At 41.2% G+C, this 26,012-nt stretch overlaps 2 protein-coding genes and 2 non-coding genes across 4 annotated transcripts in view; 3 read left to right on the top strand and 1 right to left on the bottom strand.

The window, feature by feature from the left end:
- The window catches only part of sart3 (spliceosome associated factor 3, U4/U6 recycling protein), a 43,374-nt gene extending 36,942 nt beyond the window's left edge, over positions 1-6,432 (bottom strand). The window contains exons 1-5 of the mRNA XM_063034126.1: positions 6,184-6,432; positions 4,223-4,349; positions 3,791-3,895; positions 1,840-2,024; positions 710-815 (exon numbers count right to left, since the gene is read on the bottom strand). Coding sequence (XP_062890196.1) covers positions 710-815; positions 1,840-2,024; positions 3,791-3,895; positions 4,223-4,349; positions 6,184-6,324 — 664 coding nt within the window. The 5' untranslated portion in view covers positions 6,325-6,432. The remainder of the gene's footprint in view (positions 1-709; positions 816-1,839; positions 2,025-3,790; positions 3,896-4,222; positions 4,350-6,183) is intronic.
- Positions 6,433-9,485: 3,053 nt separating this feature from the next.
- iscua (iron-sulfur cluster assembly enzyme a) lies at positions 9,486-13,987 on the top strand. Its single transcript, XM_063034303.1, has 5 exons — positions 9,486-9,643; positions 10,267-10,380; positions 11,894-12,004; positions 12,592-12,670; positions 13,758-13,987. Exons 1-5 carry the CDS (start codon positions 9,551-9,553, stop codon positions 13,817-13,819), a joined length of 459 nt encoding a protein of 152 aa, XP_062890373.1. The 5' UTR covers positions 9,486-9,550; the 3' UTR covers positions 13,820-13,987.
- A 10,414-nt stretch (positions 13,988-24,401) lies between these two features.
- Positions 24,402-24,473, top strand: trnad-guc (transfer RNA aspartic acid (anticodon GUC)). Its single transcript has one exon. It is a non-coding gene; the product is annotated as a tRNA-Asp (tRNA).
- Positions 24,474-25,320: 847 nt separating this feature from the next.
- On the top strand, positions 25,321-25,392 carry trnaa-ugc (transfer RNA alanine (anticodon UGC)). The gene has a single exon. It is a non-coding gene; the product is annotated as a tRNA-Ala (tRNA).
- Positions 25,393-26,012: the final 620 nt, after the last annotated feature.

Raw genomic sequence — 26,012 nt, forward strand, 5'->3', positions numbered from 1 at the left:
ATCCTGACTGGTAAAAAAAAACTGTTACAGAAATCGCAAAGAAAACCTTCATTGCTGCCCTCAACATCAGTAGTGCAACAGGCAGTAAGTATCCACTTTAATATGCAAAACAAAAAGATAACATATTATTTCAGTGGTGCTAGGTTGGGAAGATATGTAAACAGACTTCGGCACTCAGTCACTAAAAGCAATACTGGTAGAGCAAACAGTATGGACTGAGTACAGGAGCAAAGATGTCTTGCTGCAATTATGCAGGGCCTCGGTGAGACCACATTTGGCATAGTGTGTGCAGTTTACGTCTCTTTCCCAAAAAAACTACTTGCCATCAAACAATGCAACCAAGATTTACCACATAATACTTCCACTGGCTGGGAGATATAGAACGAGGCATCGCACTGTCAGGAGATTCAAGATTGAGAAGAAACTTGTTATTCATGAAACTCAGCAAGCTGTGTACCTATAGAACTTGCTTTCACAGATGTCTGTATGAGAAAAGTTGTTAATGTATTTAAGAAACAGATGGATACATTTATAAATGCAAAAGAAATAAAGTTATGAAGATGCAGTGGGAGTAGGGCATTTAAATTTCTGATCTAAATATGAAAGATTCATATCTGCCCATCTAATAGGCACCCTACACAAATTCTACTGGATGCAAACATTTCTGAAGAAAGCGCATTTATCCACACACAAACTAAAAGCACTTTACCAAGCAAAGGGATAGTCAGCTGTCTCTTGAAGAGTGTATGTACTCGGTCAAGTTGTGTTTTCATCATTTCCTGCTGTTCTGAAGTCACAATAGTACCAGGTAAGGGCTGTCAGAGGTGAAAAGAAAATCACGTAATTAATAGTAACAACTACTGAATTTAAATATGAAGAATTTAATTGAACGTTCCAGAATACTCCAGTTCTTAAACATTTTAAGTGCCAGTAAACTTTACTTAAAATAGAATAACGTATCAGAATTTGACAGATTCAGAAGATAGTTCATTCTACCTGTGACATATGGTCCCTTCAAAGTCACAATCAATACTCTTTCCCGAAGCACTAATCATGCTAAAACAGTGCTCTGTTTCAGCATGAATTCCCTTGCTCTTACGCAGATAATGGCAAGAATGAACTGGAAGACGTGCCACTGGATAAGATCTCAGTAACAATTATCAATCCAAAACTCATCAATTATTGCTCATTTCAATACTGGTCACCCTAAATCCAAGTTCACATCAACTGTGAAATGCACTGGAAACAAGGACAAACACTGAAATATTACTACAGTATATCCATAATTCTGCTTAAAAAGTCCTATTTTACGACATTGGCCAAGTCTTCAGTGTGGATAACGGACAAAATTTTATTCCCATTTCTTCACTAAAGGAAAATACAACAGAATTATCTAACTGATAAAATTAATGAGGCAATTAATTTAAAATTGTGAAATCAATAGTGAATTAATGCCTTAAAGCAGAAAATTGGGTTCATGTCTTATGCTTGGTTTTCAAGTATCTTCTCTATCAGGAATAAAATGAGTTAGGGCAACTTCAACCCACATTCTAAATAATAAAACACAAATTAAGCAATAATTTTCCATTAATTGCTTTTGCTTGGGATGGAGTGATATTACAGCCACCAAAGGGGTCTAGGATCAACTGCATACAATGGAGAGAGATGAGGTTAAACAGGCACGAACTGACTAATAAAACGCGAAAACCAAACACCAATGCTCACCATCCCATATATGCTACATTACTTGCTAACTACTTCTAGCTGGCTTGCATCTACTTCTAAGAGAAAAAACATGCAAACAGCTCCTGATGCGTTAATTGAGTTACGTTTGCTTACCTGTAAAGTTCCTAAAATAGCATTTTCAAATTCTCTAAAGGCCTCCCAGATTGCTAGTCCTTTTGTCATATGCAATCCAACAGCAGTTAAGGCTCGATCAAATATCCCACGAGCTCGCTCGATACCACCTTGCAAGCCAATCCCGCCAATAGAGTACTGTGCATATTCCAGCCATATCTCAGGACCTGTATTTAAAATTTGTTAATTAATTGTAATGTATATTAACACAGACCGAGGAATAGAACATGCATTTTTACAGCCAAGTCTCAGTAAAGACTAGCCATTTACAAACGTGGAATTATTCCCTTAAAAATTTAACCTGGCTTCTATCTTACATATGGGTGGAATGGCTCCTTCAGACAGAGCACATATTTTTGACTACGAAACTTCAGATTAGTAGTAAAACACTACCATTGAACAAAGTGCGGCCCTTTGTGACCAGCCCAACAAACTCTTCACTGCTAATTCAATTGTGAAACAATGTGATCATCAATGTTACATAGATCCTAAAATTATGTTGACAGCAAATTGTTCAAAACAGCTTCATCTGCTTTTAGCAGCAGTGTTAATTGAAACAAGTTAACACCGCAGAAAGGAACTGTAGAGCGAGCACTAAACTTCTGTACACTGATATCCCATGATAATACATCAGGAAGGAGATACAGAAATGTGAAGGCACACACTTAATTATTAAGAAACAGCTTCTTCCCCTCTGCCATCTGATTTCTGAATGGACATTGAACCCATGAACACTACCAAACTATTTTACTTCTATTTTTCACTACTTAATTTAACTCTTTAATACATATTTACAGTAACTAAGTGTTTTTTTCTCTATTATTACGTATTGCATTGTAAGTCTGCTGCAAAGACAACAAATTTCACGACATATGCCGGTGATATTAAACCTGATTCTCATTCTGATTCTGATGGGAATTCTTACACAGCTTGTTCGTCTCAATTATCTGAAGATATCCTGTATCTGCAACTGCAATTCTGCCATTGTGACAAACTAATGAGTACCAAAGTGAGCAATGGAGAACATGACAGTCCCATTATATACAACAAATATATACAGGAAACTAAATTATTCTACGACACAGGGACATTACATAAATTTTAATTACTTATCTGCTCTAAACCAAATGGACATTTCATTTCCCAGTTTGTAATTACATAGATTTGAACTCAGGTTTATTCAACAGACACGAATCATTTTCAAGCAGACTAATCTCAAATACAATGCTATACTATGGCTCAAACTTATTTAAATTAACAAAGTTAATAACCCCAAGATCTCTTTATATCTCCATTCAGACAGGTTTCTGTTTGGCCATTGGGCAACAGATGAGTTCTCGTTATTCAGACATTAAGTCGAGTCCAACATAGGGTTTTCATGGATAGATACAGAAGTAGATTGCCAGGCCTTCCTTCCACGCAAATACTGCTGCTGCCCAGGTTAGGACCTGGCTGGGTTTGAACTCAGGACCATCTGCCTTGAAGTCCAGTGCTGATGCCACTACACCACCAGCCGTATAGATGAGTACTAACTTAAAATAAGAGCTGTGACACAGAGGAAGCAATTGTCCCCTCAAATTCATGTTGGTCCCCAGCAGAACAATCCCATTACTTCCATTTCTCCTCTCCTTTTTATCTGTGACTCCTGAAACTTGTTCTCTCTTACCATCAGGTCCCCTTTGATTACTTTGCCTCTTCCCTACACTAAAGGAGTACCCAGTCAACTTATCAGCAAATCTTTGAGAAGTGAGAAGAAACTGGGAATTCCTAGGGGGATGCCAAGCCACAATGAGGAGTACATACAAACTCCACAGAGACAGCATGAGGTCAGGATTTAAGCCAGTTCCCTGGAGCACTAACCGTGCCACCATGCCCAGGGGCTCTTTCCTGTGAGTCGTGGATGGACTATAATGTAGCAATCTGAGCAACTTACAAATATAATCTTTGATGGCCCTCTCGAACAGTTCATAAATTTTCTCTCGGTCATGTGGTTCTTCAGCCATTCGAATCTCATCTTTCAACCAGTCCAGCCAAAGCTCTGCAAAAAAACAACCACATTTACTTACTTCCTTACTACTCCTAATACAGCAAAGCACAATCTTCCCAAAGAAAATTATTCATAATTGTATGGGTGATAATTGATACATCAACAGTAAAAACAAGTAAAACTACAATAGTAAACATGATTCACTGCTACTTACAATCTAAAAACAAATCACAAACTACTGATAAACAATTAAAACTTCTTCACAGTGTAAAAGCCAACTTCTAAGAACCAAGCTGGCTTACAAATGTTACAAAGAAAGTCTGCTCCACTTTAAAATATCACAAGACTCAGCTTTCAGTACATTTGCAATCATCTTACCTTCAGTAAGTGGAAAAAGCTCACTCATCTTCTGTCGAGCACTCTGCAATTTCTCCAGCTCACCCTCCTGGCGTAGCAATTTAATTAAGTCCACATGACAATTGTAGTCATATGCACTGATGGAAAGCTGACGAAAAAGCACAAGTCACCGTTACCGCTAAGCCCAAATACCCGCCAGTGCCCTAATGAGTACGAACTTGTGCGTAGGTTTTATTTTACAGTATAATATCCAACTCAGGTGGTGGGGTGGAGATGCATTTATACCAAAGGAGGTGTAAGGCACTCCTTCTCTCCATTAGCCTGCACGTCACCCTTGGGCAACGTGTGCTTAGAAACCCCCCCCCCCACCAATCTGGATCACGTGAAGCCATGAGAGCAGGTGGTGGATGGTTGTATGAGCAGCGAGTGCAAATCACAAATCCTAGTTATGGGACCAATAACGCCAGGCAGACAATCTCTGAAGAGTATTGATAATGGTTGGGGTCGCCTGTCTCGTAAAGACACTGCCCAGAAGGAGGCAATGGCAATCCACTTCCGTAGAAAAATTTGTCGAGAACAATCATGGTCATGAGACTATGATCACCCATGTGATATGACGTGGCACATCATGATGAAAATAACAGAAAATGCATATAAAATCAGCCATGATGGACTGGAGGAGGAGATTTGATGTTCTGAAGAGCCTAGCTCTGCTTCTAATCTTATGACCTAATGGAGAAACTCAGTACTACTTGATTTGAAGATAATAATCTTGCATATCCAAAATGAATCCTGTCACCAGTATGTCTTTTTAAATATTTCTGTTCTTATGCCCAAAATATTTTAATCAATTTTATGATGGTCTTTTAAGCAACTTCATGCAATCAAATCATTAGTGATGAAACTCTGTGCTGGTTAATTGAAGCAAATTGCACAAGTCATCCATTCTGTTCCAGCAGTGAAGAACAAATTGCAAAAGGTTCCCTGGGTTCTAGTTCCCAGTGTCCCCAGCCTCCCTAGCCTCCCTCTAGACAGGGGTTCCCAATCTTTTTTATGCGATGAGGCGTTGCCATTAACCAAGGGGTCCACAGACCTCAGGTTGATAACCCCTGCTCTAGACTGTTCTCTGCATTCCCTCTATTAACAGAAAAAGTTTTCACTGTATACAATACTGGCATAGAATTCTATCAAAAGTGAACACTTTTCAGTAGCTTAAGTTGTATCAAGAAGTCTCGACTACAAAGAACTTCATTGTATACCTGAGGTAGACTTAATTTCAATTAGCCACAGCAAAAAGAACACATAACTCGTCTCTAATGCCCTGCTTAAATTAAACTTGCTAAATTCCACTATAATACCATTTTTTAAGAACTATTTTCATTGTATTTGTCACCTGAGAATCATCAGCTGCTGAAAACCAAGACCTCAAAGAATGGGTGAGGTTTCTAAATGGCATTCATCATTCAATTGTAGCCAATTATTGTTAACATAGAGTGGATTCATCCCAGGTTCACTGCAATATTATTAAACTCTTAAAAATGTTACATTAGGGACACACAGAAATGGACAATCCTGCATTGCCGGGTTTTTTTTTTAAACTGGGCATCAAGACGTAACAAGTGACAAGGGCACTATTTGTGTTTTAAGACAATTCCTTCTGCTCTTTTATATCTTCTGTCATCGCCTTGATTTCCCTGAAACGCGGTGAGAAGTTATGCCTTACTCTTACAAAGAAAGGTACTTTTGCAGGAGAATGATGGTTCCCTCTGTAGCTGAGCCACAATAACATTCTCCGGTTTAGTTTAGGGCTGCAATGGCTGACCCTTCAGGGAAGGATCCCGGGTTTCAGGCATATTTCGTGCTTCATTTCCCTCCCGCTCAGGGGAAGGCGTTGAGCGGGACGGGAGGACAATTTAAAACCCCGCCGACTCCAGCTCCGGCCTCCCGCCGTGTTTTGCCGCTGCGTCGGCCTCAGGTCGCACCTGTTCCTCCAGCCGCTGGATTTCGGCTTCGTTTTCTTGCTCGTCGTCGGAGGAGTCCTCCATCTCCTCCGCCGAATCGCTCGCGGGGCCGGGCTCCATCTCCTCGGCCTCGCTCGCCCGCCGCCGACCGCTGGTAGCCATCGTGCAGGCAAGTGTGGTCAAGCTCGCCGCGCCCGATCCAAGTCAGGACAATCGCTCACCCCCAGAACCCACCCTCCTCCCCTAACGCCCTTCTTTAATTTACCCAAACCTTAAAAATAAGGTACAATACAAACAGCTCGTCAGAAAGTGAACCAAGCATCGTATTTATTTTGAAGAAGAGAATAAGGTAACAAAGAAGGCTATTAAATGAGTCATTACGATGCGAGAGTTTTTTTTAAACTGGGCTTTCATTAATCTAGCGGTTAAAATTTACGTCAGCAGACCTCATCGCTGAAAATGCGTCTTTCGAGAATCGCCATATTTGTAAGGTCAGTGTGTCTGTGTCTGTCTGTCTGTCTCGTTGGTTATTGCAATATAATCATCAGAATCAGGATCGGGTTTATTATGCCCGGCACGTGTCGTCAAATTTGTTAACTAATCGTTTGTTACCCGGGTTTATCTTTTGAAATTACCCTGGTAATTTTTATAGAACATTGCACAGCATAGGAACAGACCCTTGCATCTTTATGCTGAACTAATTATACTCGCAATTAAATCTCCAACTGAATTAATTCCTTCTGCCTATACAATGTACATATCTCTGCATTTGCAAAACACAAAATACTCTGCAGATGCTGGGGTCAAAGCAACACTCACAACACCTGACAAAGGGTTCCGGCTCTAAACGTTAACCGATCGTTTCCATGGATGCTGCCCGACCTGCTGAGTTCCTCCAGCGTGTTATGAGTCTCTACATTTGCCACTCAGTTGTTGTTCTCAAAAATGATGTTATGTTTGACCAGCTAAAGATAAGTGAAAGCTTGCTCCTGCAAAACCATGATACTTTCATCTTTTTTCTGTCATCTTTTAAAAATCATACTTTATTGCACAACATTCAAGTCAACATTTTTATAATATATCACTTATTCCTGTTAACATTAGCACATTGTCAGTTTTCATTCATTTGCAACCAAAATGCAACTAGTTCTTGGATTTTTAAGATACATTTCAAGCAATGGGTGTGGAATAGAAGATCGTAAACGGTGGCATTTACCCGTACAGAACTTCTGGTGCTTTCACCCAGCTTTGGTACTTAGTATGGGACTTTTGAGTTTGCTGTTTTGAAACTCAACACCTCGTTCAGAAAAAAAGCAGGAAGTTTCAGGCAAATCAGAGGCTGTCATTTTCTAGAAGAGAGACCCCGATGATCCTCTCCGCAGTCCTCACAATCTTATGTAGGGACTTGCAGTCAGGTGCCTTGCAATTCCTGCACCAGGTGGTGATGCAGTGGTGCTCCTGTAACAACTGGTTAGGATAGGGTGGAGGAGAGCCTCACTTGTTTCAATCTCCTCAGGAAATGGAGATGCTGCTGTGCTTTTTTTAATCAAAGAGGGGATGTTGAGGGACCAGGTGAGATTGTCCGTTCTTGTGCGCCCCCAGGATCGTGGTGCTCCTAACTCACTCCGCTGAGGAGCCATTTTTTTGTGTGCAGAGAGGAGTGGGCAGCCTGCATCTTCCTAAAGACCCACAATAATCTGTTTGGTCTTGTTCACGTTGTTGTGCTCGCACCATTCTGCTGGCTGCTCTACCTACTATTTTCTATTTATGATTTATAATTTAATTTTTTACTATTTACCATCGATTTGTACTCCAGGGAGCGCGAATTGCAGAATTAAATATCACTGTGATGATTGTATGCTCTAGTATCAATTGTTTGGCAACAATAAACTACTCTGTGTATAGCCAAGAGGTAATGTTACAGTTATATAGGACCCTGGTCAGACCCCACTTGAAGTACTGTGCTCAGTTCTGGTCATCTCACTACAGGAAGGATGTGGAAACCATAGAAAGGGTGCAGAGGAGATTTACAAGGATGTTGCCTGGACTGGGGAGCATGTCCTGTGAGAATAGGTTGAGTGAACTCGGCCTTTTCTCCTTGGAGCGACGGAGGATGAGAGGTGACCTGATAGAGGAGTATAAGATGATGAGAGGCATTGATTGTGTGGATAGTCAGAGGCATTTTCCCAGGGCTGAAATGGCTAGCACAAGAGGGCATAGTTTTAAGGTGCTTGGAAGTGGGTACAGAGGAGATGTCAGGGGTAAGTTTTTTTTTACACAGAGACTGGTGAGTGTGTGGAATGGGGTGCCGGCAACGGTGGTGGAGGCGGATATGGTAGGCTCTTTTGTTAGACCCCTGGATAAGTACATGGGGCACAGAAAAATAGAGGACTATGGGTAAACCTAGGTCATTTCTCAGGTAAGGACATGTTTGGCACAGCTTTGTGGGCCGAAGGGCCTGTGTTGTGCTGTAGGTTTTCTATGTAGCTCTAACATGTGCCAATGACAAATACATTGCTGCCCTTGTCTTCCCTCAGCTTTTTTCAATCACATGTATATCCCTGGTATCAATGCTTTTCTCTTTTATGTTACTTAGGAGGCACATTGGGACATCCAGGTCAAAAAAATGCAGTTAGAACATACAGACAACCAATGTTTCACTTTCTGTTATCTTCCTTAGTAAGAATGCTCTGCACTCAGCAGAGGGATTGGGTGTTTCCCTGCAATTCTCCCCAAAAGATGTTCATGCAGTAATCCACTTTCAGAAAGTTTTCTAAATGACCGCTGTGAGCATACATCGTGCAGCAAGTTCTCCACCGTTCTGAAACCGCATGCTCCGAAAAAGCCGGGTTTTTTTCCAACAAGATCCCTCACTTTCCAGGTTCTTAGAGGAGTTCATTTTGGTCGAGTACCTCTTACTGACATGGCATGTTAAAGGCTGAAATCGCCCACGGAATGCAGCTCTTGGTCCTTGATCCTCCAAAATATTCCGCATGGAATTTAAACGGGTAAAACTACCCATCTCTCCGCTGCCGGTTAAATATGTCATCTCAGAACCAAAGTGGGAAGATACGAGAAACCCTAACGTCGCAAATGCAAAAATCAGCCAGCCATTGACTTGTTTTTTTCAATGTTGATATGCTTTTCTAACGTATTATCACCACATTAGAGTTTAAATAAAACTGTAATATTGCAGCCTTGGGTGCTTTATCTTTGCATAGAACTTGCAACAAGATGAAACAAGTCGACAGATCCTGCGGCGGGTGCGTGGGATCGCGCTGACGTCACGGCGCAGGAGGCGGGCCCCGCGGGTGATTGACGTGTGACGTAGGGTGACTAGGACGGGGAGGGTGACGCAGTTGCTAATGAACGGCCGAGTGGCGGGGTGATGGCTGCGGCGATGGCGAGCGGTGTGTCCCGGCGCTTGCTGCGCCTGGCGGTGAACGCTCAGGCACCTCTCTCGGCCGCTTACCACGAAAAGGTGGGGGCCGCGCTCCCGAATGAGGGCCGGCGATTGTGTCTGGGTCGGTGTGGCGTGACAGTGGGTCAGCCGTTGCCCTGGGCTATGGGTGATGGGGGTTATGCAAGAGAGTTAGTGGTGGCGTTAAATCATAATGGTTCTTCCCCGACCTGAGTGTCTTAGTGTCTGCTGGAACATGGTAAAGGGGGGCAATGGAGTGACGGGGCGTGAGTGAGTGGAAGCAGGAATATAAGGTCATCGATTAAATAGGCGATGGGGTGATGTTTGACCAATTTCTTGGCAGCATGGTCATCTTAACAGAGGGCTCAGAAGTGCAGAGTCATTGATCATTGAATCGGAAGACCATAAGATATCGGAGTTTTCACTAACTGTGTACCTTCATGTACATATTAAATTGTAAATTTACCACTTTAAAAATGAGGGTGGGAATAGCTGTTGGAGAAATTTGTGATTTTAGTATAATGTAGAATATTGTATGTTTTTGCATATATCTTTGCAATTCTTTAATGAAGTTGCTTGGTGACTTAATAGTTTAGGACTGTTGACGTACAGGAAATCCGTGAATAGAATAACTGGATGCATTGGAGGAATTTTTTACTTTTTTTCCCTCCCATATCTTGTAGGTCGTGGATCACTATGAGAATCCCAGAAATGTTGGTTCTTTAGATAAGAATGCAAAAAATGTTGGGACTGGCCTGGTTGGTGCCCCTGCTTGTGGTGACGTCATGAAGTTGCAGGTAAACTTGTTCTCATGTACAAAGGGGCAACTTCCCAGGGAATTTCTTAACTGAGTTGTCCTGACTTTGCTCAACATTGAGATGTAACAGTTGACCTCGGTGTTATTAAATAACCCCAAATTCTGCTTATGATTTGCTACCCAATGGATTCTACTGGAAAGTGTACAGTGTATAAATTGTGCGTCAAATGTACGCCATAGGTATGGCATAGCCACGCATCCTACACTGTAGCCTAACGCGCACCTCTCCCAAAATGTAACTACAAGTTGTGGCGACGCAGACCTCAACAAGTGTGATTGGTCCGCTTGGTAGCATCACATTTCCTCCTACGCTGCAATAGCTTCCCATTGGGTGACTGATGGGCAGGGAAGGAACTCTGGCCACAATGCTTTCCATAAAGCTTTACAGACCTCCGAAATTATGGAGGAGCCTCTGCTTTATGCCAGTTTGTAGCTAGCTGCTACAGCCTGTCGACTTCCATCTGAAGCTAAAACTCGAATGGTGATTGCCAGTCTCTGAGTATACTGTGCGTACACTGATGCGATATTAATGGTTGGAGACGATGAACCAAATCGTCAAATCTGCCTGCCAACATCCGAAAATATTTGAAATGCATTTCCTCGTCCATGTCTCTCAGTGGCCGGACAAGCACAGAAAATTCACCCTCCTTCAGTTTCAGTCGCCATTGTTTGAAGTTTGAGTTTCTTCGTGTTGAAACTCAACACAGTGGCATAGAAACCCCACTGCCAACTAACGCAGAGCGACGCAGACACACCAACGCACAAGTATAAATGCTCACGATGGCATAGCCCACTTGCGTAGCCTACAGTGTAAGCTAGTACGCACAACTATAAATCAGTCTTAAGAATAAGCAACACACATCAAAGTTGCTGGTGAATGCAGCAGGCCAGGCAGCATCTCTAGGAAGAGGTACAGTCGACGTTTTGGGCCGAGACCCTTCATCAGGAGCCGGTCCTTTGAGAATAAAGTTGTATTTAAACTGGACAGTCACTGTTGATAGTTTTGATGATCAGTGTCAGGCAGCACTTTAACCATTGTGCAACCGATGCAGTCTGCAATGCCACTTATTCTCGTGCAGCGGTTCCCAACCTTTATGCCATTAACCAAGGGGTCTATGAACCCCAGGTTGGGAAACTCTGATGTAATGTAACCGATCTGGAGCTCTGTCCTCTTTGTTTAAAAAATAATTGTCATTTCCTAATCTAGGAAATGCTCCCCTCCCCCCCCAGCCAGTGGTCAGAAAATGGTAAAGGTATCCCAGAGGTTTTTGAAAGTATTAAGTTTGACTTGAGGAGGAGTGTGGGGAGGGGAGGGGGAAGAACAGTTTGCAAAACAAGTTCACCAACTGCTTTCATTTCTCGTTCAACTTCCTTGCATTGCACGTGAATGCTTGCTGCAATTACTCCTAGTTAATACCCCTCAAGAATTGTGACTGAGCTGTACCTCAATGAGGGCAAAGTTTTCAAATCTCTCATTTCTTTTCTCTTCTAAGATTGAAGTGGGCGGTGATGGAAAAATTATTGATGCGAGATTTAAGACCTTTGGATGTGGATCTGCAATTGCCTCCAGCTCTCTGGCAACGGAATGGGTGAAAGGAAAAACGGTAAAGCTGTAATTTTTCAAAACCTGGCTGGAATACACCAACAAAAATATCTTTGTTTTAAAGCCCCAAAGTTCCTGAGATTTCCAAATGCCTAAAAATTACTGGTTTTCTTTCAACCGAATATTTACACGTTTCCTCCCTCCTGTTCTTTATCCAGCAATCCATGCAAGCGCGTTATATGATTGAGGCTCTGTGCCATGAATTTGTGGCCAGAAAAGGGGTTTCATGAAATTGTGCCACCTGAGTGCAATGTAGAAAAATAAAGCAGTATCATAGAAGGCAATTCCTGAAAAATAGGTAGTTTGTCACTGATTAATTAGAGAAAGTTCTGAAAACTAAAATGGAAAAAAGTAAGCTGCTTCTGTATCATGACAGTAGGGAGAGATAATTTACTTTAAATAATTGTGTGAAATTTCAGTCCTGCAGATTAAGACTCAGCCATTTTCTGTACCTTGGAGTTGCATGGTATTATCTCCAATTTTCAGGTGTTTCTTTTGCAGTTTTTGAAATTCGTATGATAGTATTATTTGTGCCTCATGATCATGCCTGATTTGAAGAAACTGTCACTGGCCTTCATTTAATTACAGGTGGATGAAGCCTCAAGGATTAAGAACACAGATATTGCTAAGGAACTATGCCTTCCTCCAGTCAAACTGCATTGTTCAAGTAAGTCTGTGTTTCATAGCATGGCAAGCTTACTAACCTGTAGACTTTATGGGAGCAAGAAGCAATATTTTTGAGAAGTGCAGGTTCTGAAAAGAGATAATTTTAAACACAGTAAAGTGAGCAGGGGTAGAAACAGCATCCTTTAATTAGAGGGCATAACCTCAGGTTAAGAGATCAGCCATTTAGTACTGAGATGAACAGAAGTATGTTATTAGGCTTTAAGCATCTGCTGTATTTTTGGGTTTCAGCCATCTTAAAGGATGTGGCATTTGAGCAGGGAGCAGACTTCAGGCATTAGGTCAGCCATGATCTTAACGGCAGAATGGGCATAAGGAGCCAAATGACCAACTTCTAGTTCTGTAACATTTCAGATACATCAGCATGGTGTAGTAAAGGATCTTGCTTTCTTTGTTCAACCGGTAGATTTTGTGCTGCAGGAAATACTTGTTCCATCACCTAACTGACATAAGCTTAGTTGACAACAGATAAGCATTGTAGGAAGAGGTTAAGCTAGGTGTTAATGGTATAAACCTTTTAATTTAAAAAAAAAAGTGGGAGGATTGGAAATTTTTATCAAATGAGTACAAGACTGAAACTTTGGGATTTAACAGAAACTAATGCAGCCACTGAAGAATAACTTAATGATTTTTTATTAGAAATTCAGCAGCTTTAAATTGCCCTTAACAGATGACTTTTGTATGTACCTTTTCAGAGGTTCATTTCAACTTGGCAGTGAAAAGAATGTTATTAAAATTAGTATTTTGAGCATATAATGTATTTTTAATGTGATGAGAAAATGGTTTAAAGCTGTATAATTATGATACTAGGTTTGTATTTCATTCAACCATAGTTCCTATGAATATTAAATATTGGTGCCGACACTTATCAGTAACTGGTATATTCAAGAACTACTTCACTTGACATTGACTAACTATTCAGTGTAATATTCTTTTTCCTTGTACTTAAATATAAAGCAGTCTTTTTGATTCTCACACTTGCAGCTTCTCATTTCACTCCTTTTCAATTAGAATCTGGAAAATGATGTTTACGTTGAAGCTGCACTCTTAATTGTTTTTTTTTGTTTCAGTGTTGGCAGAAGATGCAATTAAAGCTGCTCTTGCTGACTATAAAGTGAAACAGCAAAAGTGAAAGATCTTACTGGAAACTGAAAATCACGGGTTTCAGCACCTGTTAATAATGGTCTAACCAACACAGCTGTATAGTTCTGCAGCAGAATTTCAAAAGTTAAGCAGAAAGAATACTCTAGTCTTTTTTCTGTAAGAAAGGGGACCGCAAGCCATAAATATATTAAATTGACTCTTGTCTGTGATATTCTATTTGTGCCTTAATTTTATGGAGTGCAGAAAATTATTTTGTGAGTGCTGAACTTTTTGAAGTATAAATGCTGGTATAAACCAAATTAGTTGTATGATGTTCAAATACCATTTTATTGACTCAGCGGGTTTTGCTTGGATTTCAATAAAGCGAGTGTTAGCTGATTCCTAAACTGGTTCATTATCCATGGCTGTCCAGCTTCTGCGTTTTTTCAAAGATCACTTGTGGATTGAGAACTGAAGCAGGAAAAAAAAACTAATATATTGTACTATTGTATACCCATGATGTATTACAGATCCTTGTACAATGCTATATTGGTAATCATGTCAAGTTTCTGAAATGGATTTAAAAGGATAGAGTGGGTTCCTCCACTCGATTTTCTCTAGTGAACATGATCTCAGAAGAAGGTCTGAGTTATTTCAGACTGTGGAGAGAATTTTTGCTTTTTATATACAGGCTTGTAAAACTGTGGGATTCCTACCTCCCTGAAACTGGGTGGACAATCTTAAAATATATAAGGCTGAGAGTGATTTTGAACACTAAAGGAATTGAGGTATAGGTCTAGGCAGAAAAGTGAGCCTGCGATATGGGGTTAGCCTTGATCTTATTGAAAGACTGCGCAAGTCTGAGTAGCGTCCATTTGCTGTCTTTAACAATCAGACATTTCAATAGGTTTGGGGGGGGAGGGGAGAGAGAGCAAATCTGATGAGTAAACAAGAAATTGATATGAAGGCCAGGTTTGTGACAAACATTTAAAGACTGAGGCAAAGGAACTGGGGGTGGGGGGGAGAACTACATGTACTGTATTACAGATCCTTTTTGAACTTGTACTAGTAATCATAAGCAATCATAAAATGTTGCTGGCCAAAATTTCAGCTAAGCTTACAATAAAGAACCAACAAGCTTTACAAATAGACTAGACTAAAGCTTCTGGAAAAGAAATCACTGACAAAAACTTGAGACAAACTCAAGGCCAGAACTTATCAGCTTTCACTACAAATAATTTGTAATACTATTGTCTACATAATCTTCTAGCTGACAGCTAAATATTCACAAGAATTAAGAATTTTACAATGTGCTCATAAGCCAAGCATTCTTCCTCATCAAAATTCTTTTGTGGGCATTTATGACAAACAAATGAATCAGGAACTCACAGATGTATATGCACCAGTTTGTTCACCAATGATACCTTTGAGTGAAATTGATAAGTATTAATCATCAGAAGTGTGAACTTTGTATTATAAAAAAAGTTTGGCCTTGGGCATCTCAGTAAAATGCAAATATGATTAATCAATTCTACAGCTGGGGCAAAGTTCCTTTGAGTGATTGCTGGTGAGTTGTGTTTGGAGCTGTAGTGGTAGAGAAGTATATGCGTTAAATATATATTTCAGAGCTATTAGTCTAACCTCTGTCAGATTTAGAGTTCATGTTAGAGCACAATATTTTGCAGCTGCTTAAAGTACAATCAGGGGCCACTTTATCAGGTACACCTGCTGTTAATGCGAATATCTAATCTGCCAAGCATGTGGTAGCATGCATTAAAAATATGCAGACATAACCAAGAGGTTTCATTGTTCAGACCAAACATCAGGAATGGGAAGAAATATTATCTAAGTGAATTTAACTGTGGATTGAGTGTTGGTGCCACACGAGGTGGTTTGAGTATCTCAGAAACTGCTGATCTCCTGGGATTTTCGTGCACAACAATCTCTAGAGTTTAAAAAAAAGCCAGTGAGTGGCAGTTCTGTGGATGAAAGCATCTTAATAAAGAGAGGTCAGAGGAGAATGGTCAGACTGGTTTAAGCTGACAAGATGGCAACAGAAACACAAGTAACCATGTGTAACAACAGTGGTGTGCAACAATGATTCTTTATTCTGCCTATGTCGTCTCATCATTCACTAGCCATGCAGGTTTGGGAATAGTGCATTGTACATGCAGGTTCAAGCCGTTGATACTTAGTAAGATAAACAGTGTGTCTTAGCATTGATATCTAGAGAGTTCCTATGTACCCTTCATTGCTATTCTCTGTTTCCTATTACCTAATTTTCTATCGATGCTCATGTAGTGGCTGTCGATAGCATTATCCTTATGCCACTCTCACGTGGGAGAAGTTCACATGCTGCATAAGCAGGGTTGTCATTAAAGTTCAGTTCTGTATCCCGCCTGCTGGCTTCCTGGTATGCTCTGCACTATCCCTCATTAACGAACACAACGTGGTATCAGAAGTTGATCGCCGATGAATTGGTGCTACAGATCAAGTGCGATTCCCATCAAGAAAGAATTTACAGTAAGACTCTTTGTGTTTGCAAATATCTATGAAAAATATCCAGAAACTGATCAACTGCCTAACATATTAATTCCATGCACCATGAGGTTTAGTTGGAAAAGAGTTGCTAGGCAATGCCTTCAAGCTACACCCGTTAGTGGATACATTGTAATAATCTGAGCAACTAGCCTGGGATACAGCACAGAGACACAGACACAGCACAGAAGTCAGTCAAACTTGAAGAGAAAAGAAGATTTGTAGTCCAAATAATAAATGAGAAAATTGAGCAAATACCTACAGTACCTACATCTACCTACCCGATAAAATACCCCCCCCCCCCGCCAAGAGACATTTGACTCCAGTAGACTAGGGGACACTGAGAGATGGCTCAAGTACTTTGAGGGATTTAGGGTTGCAAGCAATCTTACTCGGGCTTCAAAAGAGCATCAAGTAAGCACACTGATATACAGCATAGGTGACAAAGCAGATGACATTATGGGTGGATTAGGACTAACAGATGCTTCGAAAAGAGTACACAACAATGAAGAACAGATTAAAAGTATATTTCACAGGGACACGAAATGTTATATATAAAAGGGCAAAGGTCAACTTCAGAAAACAGAGGCCAGATGAAAGTGTAACTGACTTCAGCACAGCGTTGTATGAGTTGTCAGACAACTGTACATATGGAAATTTGAGGGATGAGCTCATTAGAGGTAGGATTGTTGTCGCTACTAGACACCAACTTGTCAGAGAAACGTAAGTTGCAAGCAAATCTCACACTAGAGAAAGCTATTACTACAAGCAGGCAAAGTGGAAATGTTTGTCAGCAATAAAAATTCAGGCACAAAAACAATGCTGAGGTAAAGCTAGAAGCTGTACAAAAAAGAAAGATACCATCAAAGTGCAGTCAGAAAGAGGGGCAGTAGAACTCAGTTCAAGCAAAACAGACAAGTGAGACAAACAGCTCTGTCCAGTAAAAGAAGTGAAATACCAGCAGCACAACAGAGGTGGTCATTATAAAAGCCAGTGTCACTCAAAAACAGTTCTTCAGGAGGTCAAAGGAGACCATGATTCAGATGAAGAGAGAGCTTACCTTGGACTTCTCGATTCAAATAGACAAGGCTGGTGTACTCCAATGAGGCCGTGACATTCAAAATGGGCACAGGGACAGATGTCAGCCACCCCTGAACGTCTGTTCGCAAAACTGGTGAGGAAAACAGACACTATGCTAAATCCATCAAAGGGAGTGCTCTTGGGGCCAGGAAAACATAAGCTCAGTGTGAAATAAATGTCTATTACTTCCATCTGTGAAACTGAGAAACAGTTAACAGAGAATGTCGACGTTGTTCAGAATCTCTTCTCACCACTCCTGGGACGACATGCCATTGAGAAGCTGAACCACATTGCTAGGTTGTTCAGTGGCAGGAGACGTACCAGGAGTTGTTCACAAGTCTGGGGGTACTGAAAGAAGAGTACCTTATCCATCTGAGGGAAGGAGTGACACCCTACTCTCTGACCACAGCGAGGCGTATACCAGTCCCACTGATGAACAAAGTCAAAGCTGAACTTGAGAGAATGGAGACGTTTGAAATTATAATTGGAGTGAATGGAGTACTGACTGCTGGGCAATGTTCCTGTTCCCAAGTGAGATGACATAGTGAATATCTGTGTTGATCTAACAAAACTCAATAATGCAGTGAGGCAGAAGTTTATTCTGCCCTCTGTTGAGCACAAATTGGGTTTGCCGGATGGAGCAAAGTTCTTCACCAAACTAGATGCAAACTCAGGGTTCTGGCAGATCTGTTTAGCTCCCGAGTCACAGAAGTTCACAACTTTATCACACCGTATGGACGCTATGCTTTCAAGAGACACTCCTCGGGCATCTCATCAGCTCCTGAACGCTTTCGGATGAGGATGAACCACATTTCGGAGGGACTGCAAGGAGTAGTCTGCCACGTGGATGACACACTCATCTTTGGAGGCTCAAGAGAGGAACGTGAAAAAAGAGTGGAAGCTGTCTTGGAGAAACTGAAACAGACTGGAATCACCCTGAACAGAAAGAAATGTGAATTTGCAAAGTTGGAGGTGAAGTTCTTAGCCCATCAATGGTCTTCAGAGGGAGTGCAACCAGATTCAGACATACCGGCAGGAGTTCAGGAGTTCAGAGCATGGAACAAACTAGGGATGTATCAGAGATCCACAGTTTCCTTGGCATGGTAAACCAGCTGGGAAAATTCATTCCAGATTTGGCAGAGAAAACAAAGCCACTATGTGACCTCCTCTCTCAGAGAAACATTTGGATCTGGGACGCACCACAAGAAAAGTCATTCTCATCACTTAAAGCAGAGCTTATCTCTCTGCTAACATTGGTGTTCTTTGATCTGAACAAAGCAACCAAGGTCTTTTCAAATATCTATTCCTTTGGGCTATGGGGAGTGCTCAAGTAATGTTGCAGTGCCATACAGAAACCAGTGGCATATGCATCAAGAGCACTGACTCCTACTCAACAGCATTATGCCCAAATTGAAAAGGAGATGCTGGCTCTCGTAAATGTTTCAGCTGCTACTTGATCGGCACTAAATTCCTACTTGAAACAGACCACAGCCACTGGTCAGACTCCTCAACACTTGGATGACTTACCCCCACGTCTGCAAAGATTCAAAATGAGATGTAGGCAATACTGTTATGACATTGAACATATCCCCGGCAAATCTTTCACAACACCAGACACTCGTGGAAGATACCAACACCTTCTCAGCTCAGGTACGTGAAAGCTTTCCTGCCTCACAAAGTATATTGGACCAAATTTGCACTGAGTTGAAAAAAGACTAAATCTGCAGCAAGGTCATGCAATGCTGTGAGCATGGATGGCCAGCTGTTCTAAAAGGAGCTCGTGAACTCAGACCTTACTGTCTTGAAAGTTTCTTCTTGACGGTTTGCTGCTAACGAGCTCTAAACTCGTCATTCCTACTTCTATGCATGCCAGAATCATCAGTCAAAGCCACCAAGGACATCAAGGCATTGTGTGGTGACCTGGTCTGAGCACGCTGCTGGGGGATTATGTAAAGCAATGTGAAGTATGCAGAAACCTGCACAAAATCATGCTGAACCTCTCTGTCCCACAGAATTCCCAGACATTTCCTGGCAAATTGCAGGCACAGACATTTTCCAGCTGAAAAGAGACGAGTGTCTTTTCAGTGTGGATTACTAGTCATGGGATATTGAGGTGTCCAAGCTGTCCTCTACATTCTCATCAGCAATTGTAGGACTCCTGAAAGCTGTACTCACTTGCCATGGAATATCAGAGACACTTGTGTCAGACAATGGTCCACAACTCAGCTGCTCAGAATTCAAAGCCTTTGCAAGGGGCTATGAGTTCAAACATCAGTCCACGGTACCCACAAACAAATGGAGGAGCGGAAAGAGCAGTACAAACTGTTAAGAGTTTCCTCCAGAGAGACCTTTACAAAGCACTGCTAGCTTCTGGGATGACTACAATCTATGAGAGTTGTCAATGGACTGGAGGCTGAAAACAAGGCTGTCTATTCCTCCTTTCCCTCTTCAACCTCACTTAGACAAAGTGAGACAACACGGCATGAGAAAAAGAGCATGCATGATCTCAGATGCAGAAGTGGTGAAGCCGTTTGGGTCTTAGACCAATCCACCAAAGGAACAAAAGTCTGGCAGCATGTACCTGGATTGTTTCTGATCAGAACATCACATGGTGAAATCAGACAGAACAGGCATTCGCTTGTGTGCCTTCAAAGTCCATGAATGGTAGAGAAAGAAACAGAGTGGCCAGATCTTTATGATGAAGACCACTTACCTGAGGTGGACGCAACTGTTCAAGAATCTCCATCCACTCCAACACTTCCACCAACTTACACCAGATCGGGTCACTTATCTGTCCCACCACAGAGATATACTCCATAGACTAATAACTGAGGGCAAGTGACTAAAGAGGCTGAATAATCCTCTCACTTTGCTGAAGTGTTCAGGAAGTCCACCCTGACCTCAGTTAGATTTAGTGTTTCTTAAAAAGTGTTCTAATGTTCAAAACATTTCACAAAATGAAACTGTTTAAAAAAAAGGGAATTGTTGGAGAAAAGAGGAAAACAAAGAGAAAGACCATTAAAAACAAAGAGAAAGGCAGTTATAATGTTGGCATTTCTTTTTTATGTTCATGTGAAGAGCATACGTTACGAGCTATGGTTAAAGTGAATTGAATCGCTCAATTTCAGTGACTTTAATTTCAATGCAGTTCTATGCACAAGAAGTACATACCTATTTTTTTCAAGAACAGGATGTTCATAGTGATGGTCAATAGTGGATATTCCGATGCACTCAGTTAGCCACTCCTACGCGGGAGGAGTTCACATACTGTACAAGCAGAGTTGTCATGCAAGTTCAGTTGAGTATCCTGCATGCTAACACCCTGGTGTGCTCTGCTCTATCCCTTAATAACGAATACAACAGGTATCACAGTCCATTGGGAAGATGTTGGAGTCAATTGTTAAGGATGAGGTTATGGAGTACTTGGTGACACTGGACAAGCGAGGACAAAGTCAGCATGGTTTCCTTAAGGGAAAATCTTGCCTAACCTGTTGGAATTCTGTGAGGAGATTACAAGTCAGATAGATAAAGGGAATGCAGTGGATGTTATATATTTTGACTTACAGCAGGCCTTTGACAAAGTGCCACACATGAGGCTGCTTACCAAGTTAAGAGACCATGGTATTATAGGGAAGTTTCTGGCATGATTAAAGCATTGGCTCATTGGTAGGAGACAGCGAGTGAAAATGAAAGGATCCTTGTCTGATCGGCTGCCAGTGACTAGTGGTGTTCTGCAGGGGCTGCTATTGGGACCAGTTCTTTTCATGCTGTATGTCAATAATCTAGATGATGGAATAGATGGCTTTGTTGCCAAGTTTGCAGGTGATAAGAAGATTAGTGTTGAAGAAACAGGAAAGTTGCAGAAGGACTTAGACAGATTAGGAGAGTGGGCAAGAAACAAAATACAATGCTGGAAAGTGCATGGTCATGCACTTTGGTAGAAGAAATAAATGTGCAGACTATCTTCTAAATGGGGAGAAAATCCAAAAATCTGAATTGCAAAGGGACTTGAGAGTCCTGGTGCAGAACAACCTAAAGATTAACTTGCAGGTTGAGTCAGTTGTAAGGAAGGCAAATGCAACATTAGCATTCAGTTCCAGAGATCTAGAATATAACAGCAGGGATGTGATGCTGAGGCTTTACAAGGCACTGGTGAGTATTGTGAACAGTTTTGGGCTCCTTATCTCAGAAGAGATGTGCTGGCATTGGAGAGGGTTCAGAGGAGGTTCACAAGGATGATTCCATGAATGAAAGTGTTATCAAATGAGGAACGTTTGATGGTTCTGGGCCATTTAGAAGGATGAGGGGGGAATTTCACTGAAAACTATCAAATATTGAAAAGAGTAGATGTGGAAAGTATGTTTCCCATGGTGAGGGAGTCTAGGACAAGAGGGCACAGCCTCAGGATAGAGGGGCATCCATTTAAACAAAGATGCCAGAGGGTGGTGAATTTGTGGAATTTGTTACCACAGGCAGCTGTAGAGGCCTAATTGTTGGGTGTATTTAAGGTGGAGATTTGATAGGTTCTTGATTGGCCACGGCATCAACGGTTACAGGGAGAAGGCCGGGAAGTGGGGCTGCAGAGGGGATAAGAGAATGATTGGCCATGATTGAATGGTGGAGCAGACTGAATGGGCCAAATGGCCTAATTCTGCTCCTAAGTACCATGGTCATACTGTATAGCCTTATAACTTGCCTTCAACAGGTCCACCCTTACTGGCTTTTTGCAAACTGTCCAAATGACTGCTATTTTTAGAACTTACCTAATCATGAAAAGTTAAATCATTTGGTCAATAGTGAACTGAGTTTATCCCTTGTAATTCACTAGCACTCGCTCAGGAAATCTATACATGCTCATATCATGATGAGGGCCTAAGCAATTTCCTTCCTTCCTTCAGAAATCTAGCATGCATCCCATCTGCACCAGGTATGCTGGACTTGCTGCTAATCAATTTTTTTTATCCCATCTAGAATCTCTACCATGATTCTATTTGCTGAACATTAATTTCTCCCTTCATGAAATGAACTAGAATATTCAATTAGTACCTCAATAATGCCACCTGTTTCCATGAGTATATTTCCTATTTTCCTATTTGGTTTTGGTGCAAAGTCTCCTCTTCATGCTAACAGCCATTCTTGTGTTCTCCCTTCCCATGTTTCTGTTTTCTACCTACGCTCTGAACTTCAAATAACCAGACAGGTTCTATTGTGTGTTAGTTTCTATTGTAAATGTGTGGTACAATCTCTCTGAAAGCTTTACTCTGAAGGGAAATGCCACATGGTGCAGTAGTTCTCAACGTTGAAATTTGCTTGCATTGTGTAATAGGGTTTGAAAAAAATCACATAATACACCAGATTTGAACAGGATATTGGAAGCTCTCCTAATTCTTAGTAAGAAACAACATTCATTTAAAAAAGTTGATGAACATTGGATTTAAAACAAAATACATGACATACTTAAATTAGCTACAGTGCATATACAATTGATCTATAATAATCTGATCTATAATAGAGGGCTATAGGTAATTTCTAAAGTAAGTACATGTTCAGCACAGCATTGTGGGCTGAAGGGCCTGTATTGTGCTGTAGGTTTTCTATGTTTTTATGTTCTATGCATGCAATTTAGTATCATCTGATAATGAGACACTTCCCATTCTCATTAGCATCGGTTTCTGGTCAATGTGTAATGAACATTTGTAAAATACTGTCGAGTCCTCATCAATGACTGACGCATGCTCGCTTTGCACCTTGACCTGAAAGTTCAAAAAGTTCAAAGTAAATTTTATTAGCAGAGTACATATATGTCACCACATACGACCCTGTGATTCTTTTTCTCTGCAGGCATACTGAGCAAATCTATAGAGTAGTAACTATAACAAGATTCACTGAAAGGTCAAATAACTTGCAGAAGACAGCAACTGTTGTGCAGATGCAAATGTAAATACATAGCAACAACTAATGAGAACATGAAATAACAAGATAAAGATTCCTTACAGTGAGGTCATTGGTTGTGGGAACATCTCAATAGATGGGCAGGTGGGTGTAGTTATCCCCTTTTGTTCAAGAGCCTGATGGTTGAGGGGTAGTACCTGTTCTAGAATCTGGTGGTGCGAGTCCTGAGGCTCTTGTACCCTCTACCTGATGGCAGCAGCGAAAAAGGAGCATGGCCTGGGTGGTAAGGGTCTTTGATGATCGATGCTACTTTCCTACAGCAGCATTTCATGTAGATGTGCTCTAAGTTTGGGAGGGCTTCATCCGTGATGTACTGGGCCGAATCCATCTACTTTTGCAGGATTTTCCGTTCAAAGTCATTGGTGTTTCCATACCAGGTCAATGAGTCAGTACATTCTCCGCTACACATCTATAGAAGTTTGTCACACTTAGGGAAGCTTGTCAGTGCTTGTACCCCAACTTACAGTCAGTTCTCATGTAACTGACAGAATATGGTTCAGTTTTCACCCAAATGCTAATAACAAATGGTTAGCGCGACACTTACAGATCAGGACGTTGGAGTTCGAAGTTCCGTTCTGGTACCGTCACCCCCCCCCCCCCCCCATAACCACTTGGGCTTTCTTTCGCACTCCAAACCACAGCGGTTGGTAGGTTAGCTGATCGTTGTAAATGATCCTGTGATTAGGTTGGGGTGGGTTACTTGGTAGCGTGGCTCATTGGTCTGAAAGGGCCTGTACCACACTGTATCTCTTAGTAAATAAATAAAAATGCAGCATTCTTAGCATCTTTAGGTGCTACCGTAAACACAGTAACAATATTTTATACATTTAATGAATATTGAAGAAGACTTGAAAGAAGCCATGTCAATGTGCGCAGGTTGCTAGCAATGTTAAACTATTTTGCCAAGGGCATCTCTTGAAGTCAAATCAGGAGAGAGTGGGCAGTTGCGCAGAACGTGTTTAATGTTCTGCGCCCTTTCGCCACACTCACAGGATTCAGTGATTGTACCCGACATGTCGCGTCTTTAAGTTGAAGACAGTAGAGCGTCCGCCTGTGCCAAGTCCTCGTTAGTATAGTGGTTAGTATCCCCGCCTGTCACGCGGGAGACCGGGGTTCAATTCCCCGACGGGGAGATGGTGGTACTTTTTCCTATTTTCTTCCTATAAATTTTATTAGTCTCTCTTTCAATTACCATTGCATTGCAAAAGTTCTTAATTTCCCTGCGATTTATTTAAAAATTCATCAGCTTTCTTTGCCGCTTATTTCGACACATATTCATAAACTGAACTGTGATAAGACTGCTGAACGGATCCTGACCCCGATCTGGGCCGTACCCTCCAAATATCCGGACCTGCCTCTCAGTACACTACCTTATTTCTCATTTTTCTATTTTCTATTTATGATTTATAATTTAAAATTTTAATGTTTACTAATCTTAACTATTTTTAATATTTTTTTTTCATATTTAATATTTGTAATCCAGGGAGTGTGAAGCGCTGAATCAAATATCGCTGTGATGATTGTACGTTCTAGTACTAATTGTTTGGCGACAATAAAGTATATTTTGAGAGATTGCAGCTACTGGATATCTGGAATAACGCGCACAAAGCGCTGGACGAACTCAGCGGATGAAGCGACATCTATGTTGAGAAACAAACAGCCCTGACGAGGGGTCCCATGCGGAATGTCGACCGTTCCTGGTCGCTGCCTGACCTGTTGATTTCCTCCAGCCAGCGCTTTGTGTGAGCTTATCAAGTAACTTTATCTGCTCGTCAAATCCAAACCAATTTGGACTTTACAAGTCACATAGATGATGAGAAGCATCTCCTTAATGAATATGGGTTTATCAGCACAGTAAGCAGTCTTTTTCTGGGCCGATTCCATGACCTGAATTCTAACAGTAAAAAAAGTTCAGCCATCTCACGCAAACATTTGCTGCATTCTATAAGAAGGCAGGTTTCCGCTGTTCGTTCACGGGTAGGGGATGTAGCTCAGTGGTAGAGCGCATGCTTTGCATGTATGAGGCCCCGGGTTCAATCCCCGGCATCTCCACTCTTTTATTCCAAAGAATATAATTGACGGCCCACAGGATACAGAGGCAAACAAGCAGTAGAGTTACATTACATTTTCTTAAATAAAATACATCATTCTAAAGATAAATTAAATAAAATAAATACTTGCACTGTAAACATACCGTGAGCACTAATAATGGAAGATTGTAACATATCTCAACGAAACAAGCAGAATTTGTCAAAGCAGATGGTCATTGCAATAATTCCAGCTTTAAAAAATTTTAATTTAGAACAATAATTGGTCAGAATACTGAAGATAAATTGGATTACTCTTTTTCTCCGTAACCATGTTCAATTTATTAGGCAAACTAATGAATAAATTGTATCAGACTTGCTCTTCCAATTTTTAAGATTATGATTCCATCAATCTTAAATTTTAAATGAACAATTCAACCAGCAACTACTACCCCGAACTAAAATCCTCTGAAAATCCTGGCTCTTCGCTTTAGGCTACAACAGAAAACGAACAACTTTTGATGTCGACTGTTTATTCATTTCCATAGATGCTGCCTGACCTGCTGAGTTCCTCCAGCATTTTGTGTGTGTTGCTTTGCTTTGGATTTCCAGAACCTGCAAACTTTCTTGTGTTTTTGATGCCTC

Source organism: Mobula hypostoma, chromosome 27 (genome assembly GCF_963921235.1).
Source record: "Mobula hypostoma chromosome 27, sMobHyp1.1, whole genome shotgun sequence".
In the NCBI taxonomy this organism is placed as follows: Eukaryota; Metazoa; Chordata; class Chondrichthyes; order Myliobatiformes; family Myliobatidae; genus Mobula; species Mobula hypostoma.

What these genes read in the sequence shown, in the direction of transcription:
- iscua (XM_063034303.1), top strand. Translation starts at nt 9,551, where the DNA reads ATGGCTGCGGCGATGGCGAGCGGTGTGTCCCGGCGCTTGCTGCGCCTG. An exon ending in CGGCCGCTTACCACGAAAAG is followed by an intron (nt 9,644 to 10,266) that starts GTGGGGGCCGCG and finishes CATATCTTGTAG; the next exon opens with GTCGTGGATCACTATGAGAA. An exon ending in AATGGGTGAAAGGAAAAACG is followed by an intron (nt 12,005 to 12,591) that starts GTAAAGCTGTAA and finishes ATTTAATTACAG; the next exon opens with GTGGATGAAGCCTCAAGGAT.